The sequence below is a fragment of the Nestor notabilis genome, unplaced genomic scaffold, assembly GCF_000696875.1.
Source record: "Nestor notabilis isolate BGI_N333 unplaced genomic scaffold, ASM69687v1 scaffold1601, whole genome shotgun sequence".
Lineage (NCBI taxonomy): Eukaryota > Metazoa > Chordata > Aves > Psittaciformes > Psittacidae > Nestor > Nestor notabilis.
This window is the reverse complement of record NW_009913132.1, coordinates 11,352-15,481: the sequence shown is the minus strand read 5'-3', so window position 1 is coordinate 15,481 and position 4,130 is coordinate 11,352. Positions and strand designations below refer to the sequence as shown.

The 4,130-nt window shown below is 47.0% G+C and overlaps 1 protein-coding gene across 1 annotated transcript in view; it reads left to right on the top strand.

The window, feature by feature from the left end:
* Window positions 1-324: 324 nt before the first annotated feature.
* LOC104412190 (ankyrin repeat domain-containing protein 13A-like) overlaps window positions 325-4,130 on the top strand; it is a 10,940-nt gene continuing 7,134 nt past the window's right edge. Inside the window, 5 exon segments of the mRNA XM_010022824.1 lie at window positions 325-423; window positions 2,634-2,766; window positions 2,901-3,025; window positions 3,410-3,455; window positions 4,102-4,130. The exon segment at window positions 4,102-4,130 is cut by the window's right edge and continues 9 nt beyond it. Of these exon segments, the coding sequence (XP_010021126.1) occupies window positions 325-423; window positions 2,634-2,766; window positions 2,901-3,025; window positions 3,410-3,455; window positions 4,102-4,130 (432 nt within the window).

Below are 4,130 nucleotides of genomic sequence, written 5' to 3'. Positions count from 1 at the left end.
AGGGAGGTGCTGAGAGAGAAGAGAAGCTCGACGGGTCAGGGCCTGAGCAACTGGGGCCTCCCAAGTCAAGAGGGGGGACAGTGAGGGTAGGCACCCTGCTTCCCCGCTCCTGCAGGTGTGTGGCATGATGAGTTCCCCTGGCAGGGCCAGCAGCGCGTTCCCCCTGCACGTCCTGGTCTGGAATAATGACTACAGGCGGCTGAATGAGGAGCTGCAGGACAAGGTAACTGCGATACCAGGCTGGCAGCAACTGGGGCCTCCCAAGTCAAGAGGGGGGACAGTGAGGGTAGGCACCCTGCTTCCCCGCTCCTGCAGGTGTGTGGCATGATGAGTTCCCCTGGCAGGGCCAGCAGCGCGTTCCCCCTGCACGTCCTGGTCTGGAATAATGACTACAGGCGGCTGAATGAGGAGCTGCAGGACAAGGTAACTGCGATACCAGGCTGGCAGAGGGGCTGGTGGCCCCAAAAGAGCTTGTGCCCAGTCCGGGGCTTGGTGCCACTCAATTCTAGGGAGAATTAACCTTGATGGTACCACCAGGTCCGTTTGCTGGGCTTGTGGGGTTGCTGTGCTGCTTTACCTGTTGATTCGTGGTTGTGGGAGTGATGAAAGGAGGGGTAGGAATAAGGTTTTTGTTATATATGATACTAAACATCGACCTCTTACATGCAGAGCTGTACTCAAAGCATTCGAGTGTGGGTTGCAGAATAGCTCGTTCAAAGTATTAGGGGACATTGAAATAGATCAAGAGCAGAAGGTATGATAGACATCAGGGGTTTTATTCTGCAATAAATAAGCGATGAATTCTGCTTACCTTAATGGGAAATCAGCACGCAGAGAAGGTGGCTGCTGAAGATGAAACCAGCCTCCAGCCTGCTGAGCACCAGCAGTTCTTCCTCGTTGCTGCCCCAGGCTGTGGAGGCAGCGTTTTTATACGGGCTGGGATGTTTTCAGCATCTTTGGTTAAAAAAATGGATCATTGTTTCATGCTGTGCAGTAGAAAAATAACAAACTGTTCCCTCTCGGGGACTGCTCAGTGAGAAATGGTTGTGGTGTGAGGAAAGGGGCTGAGGAGCTGCAGCAGGGCTGGAGCAGCATGTGTCCTCCTCGCTGGGGTGCTGTAGGAGCTCTGCTGCTCACAGTGGGCTTCAGCTGCAGAAGCAGAGAATGTTAATTACATTATACCTGCCACCACACGTGTATGAGCCAACAACGAGCTGTGCCACCTCCTGAGTACTCACTGTCATCTGCAACTCTAACGGTACACCACAATCTACTAATGCTTGCTCAGAGCATGCTCCTCTCCTACTTTTGGGAGCATCTTTGGAATGCTGTTACTTTTTATCTTATTCAAGTGATCTTCTTCCTTAACCAAACCTTTAACTCACTGGCACGTTGCTTCTGTGCATTTATTTCTCTTCCAATAACATTCCTGCCTGTGGAAGTTTGTCATTGATTCAGGATCTGCTCTCGTTGGTCTGAGGCTGCAGTTCACAGTTGTGGGGTGCTGCTTCCCACCTCAAATGAGCAGCCTGTTAGGATGGGATGTGTCTATCCCTTCCTTTATCTCCTGTTAAATTACTTCTGTTTCTTTAAAGTATTCCAAAGATCTGTTTCCTCCTGCTTCCCTGGGATAAGCCTCTTGCTGTCGGAGGGGTGCGTGAGGGAATCGGACACTTGCCAGCTGCATTTGGTGTCGCAGATGATGGGTGCAATGTGTGGTTACCACTTAATAGCAGCAAAGACAATGGGGGGGAACACCTTGGAGTCCTTCACCTGTCAGTTGGGATGGGGAAACAAGTCCATTAGTATCCCAACACAGAGGTGGAAAGAGGATGCTTTAATTTCCCTACTCTGTGTGATGTTTCCAACTTTAACCCTGACAGATAACCGTGTTAACTTGCATAATAACTTTCCTTTCTTATTCTGCTATTGACTTTCCCCTTTTCCTTTAGTTATAGATGCTCTTCTGTTTCAAATCTCTAAGCTAATAGTGAAAAATAAGTAAGGTATGAGTATGCTGTGCTTGCATGTTTTGGATATTTATGCCTGTGTAGTTTGTTTCTTTCTTCATTTTTTTAGTGACTTGTACAAAATGCACTCACTCCTCATTGTGCTGTGTGTGTCAGTCAGATGGATGCTTTGTGCAATACCATTTGCTTCTCTACTTTCAAAAGTGATACACAAAACTGGTGTTGTGTGCCCTCTTGGTTTGGTTTTTCCTTCCCCCCCTTATGCTGTATGTGTTAACCCCTCTCTTGGTGTCTCAGGCTGTCCATGGTGCAGTGTGCACACAGTAGCACTCCAGTCTTCTTCTAAAGGGAGACAGAGGGAGAAATAATTACACAGAAAGAAATGAGAAGCACCAACTCAGTCATGTCTTACAGTGATACCAGCTCTTACTGTCTGTTTTATAGGCCCCATTCTGCTTCTCTCTGTATGTCAGTGGGGAAGTGAGGCTGCACTGCAGAGTGCAAGGTGATGGTGTTTGAAGCTGTGCACCACGGGCTGATATGTGGGAATATTGACTCCTGGGTTACTGCTGCCAAGCTTTGTTCACATAAACTCTTCTCAGTGTGCTCTGATGCATTTGGCAAGGCACCTTCAGCATGATTTCTCTCCCGGATACCCCACAGGATGTTGATCAACGTGATCCACGAGGCCGGACCTTGTTGCACCTCGCTGTTTCCTTGGGTTATATAGAATCTGCCAAGGTCCTTCTTCATCACAAGGCAGATGTAACCAAAGAGAATGCACAGGGATGGACAGGTGAGGATAACTTGGGACACAGAAGTCACGTGCTGATACTTTCCAGTTGTAGGTGTTGTATTTGGACTGCTTTTCCATGATGTGTTTTGCTCAGAAAGGAAGCTGAAACCAGCTTGTGCCTGGATTTCTTTCAGTTCTAAACGAGGCTGTCAGTACAGGGGATCCAGAGATGGTACAAATGATCCTGCAGCATCGGGACTACCAGCAGACCTCCATGACACTTGGAGGAGTTCCTGAGTTACTCCAGAAGATTAATGAGGTAATGATTTAGTTTAAACCTCTTACTCCAGGCTGCAAGTCTCATTCAAGTAGTTCAGTTGAGTAAACTGAAGTCAGATGGGCAGTTGTGTTCCTTGTCTCAACTTGCATAATCCATAGTGCTGTGGGAGAGGGAGACCTTTTCCTTGGCTTCACTTGGAATTCCTTAGTCATGAACTCCAACATTGGAGGCTGAATCTTGAAGGTGTTACTGCTCCTGTAGTAAAATAAGGATGAACAGCTCATTGTAGTTTCAGTTTTTAACATTGATTTATCAAGTCTCAAGTTCTGTCTTAATTTGTTTTCCTTTATCTAAAATGTTCACAAGAAATGCTGCACTGATTGTTGGACTGAAACTATTTCCTGATGTATTTTCCTTCTCCAGACTCCTGACTTTTATGTGGAAATGAAATGGGAGTTCACGAGCTGGGGTGAGCATCCTGGTCATTGTCGCAACCTCTAAACTGTCAACAAGGGGACTTGCTTATGTACAGATGTCACAAAAGATGCACAGAGGAATGTCTGCTCCCCAGAATACATCTCTCTTCACCTCTTAAAATAGCCTCTTGTAATTTTGTTGCACAAATATTCTTTGTTTCCTGTTTCTTTGGGTTGTTTCTTGGGGTTGGGTTTGGGTTTTAATGGAGCGGAGCCATCGCTAGAATTGCTGAAGCCTTTTTTTGGGGCTTTGTTTACCTGTCTGGCTGCTGGTGACTTAGACAGGGGTACACCTCCTACAGAGAGGCACAGGCTACTTGGGAAGAACCTGCTTTTCTTTCAAAGCTGTGAAGACTAGGCCTTACAGCTGACTTCATTTTCCAAACAGCTGTTAGGCTGCTAGGGGATGGGGTTTGTGGTGTTCCACACCTTTTAGTCTGAACTGGTGTCATCTTCCTTTTCATGGACATATTTGATGTCAGTGGGGTTTATCCCTAAGCTGATCGTTCTGAAAGTTAAAGATCTCCTCTGGAATAATGATCATAGTATTGACAGTCCTGCATCAGGGTAGAGCTGCTCCCTGTGCACTTAGTTCCTAGCTATGTTCTTCTCATTCAAGAGAATCTTCCTCTTCCCTAGTCCCGCTGGTTTCCAGGGTCTGCCCGAGC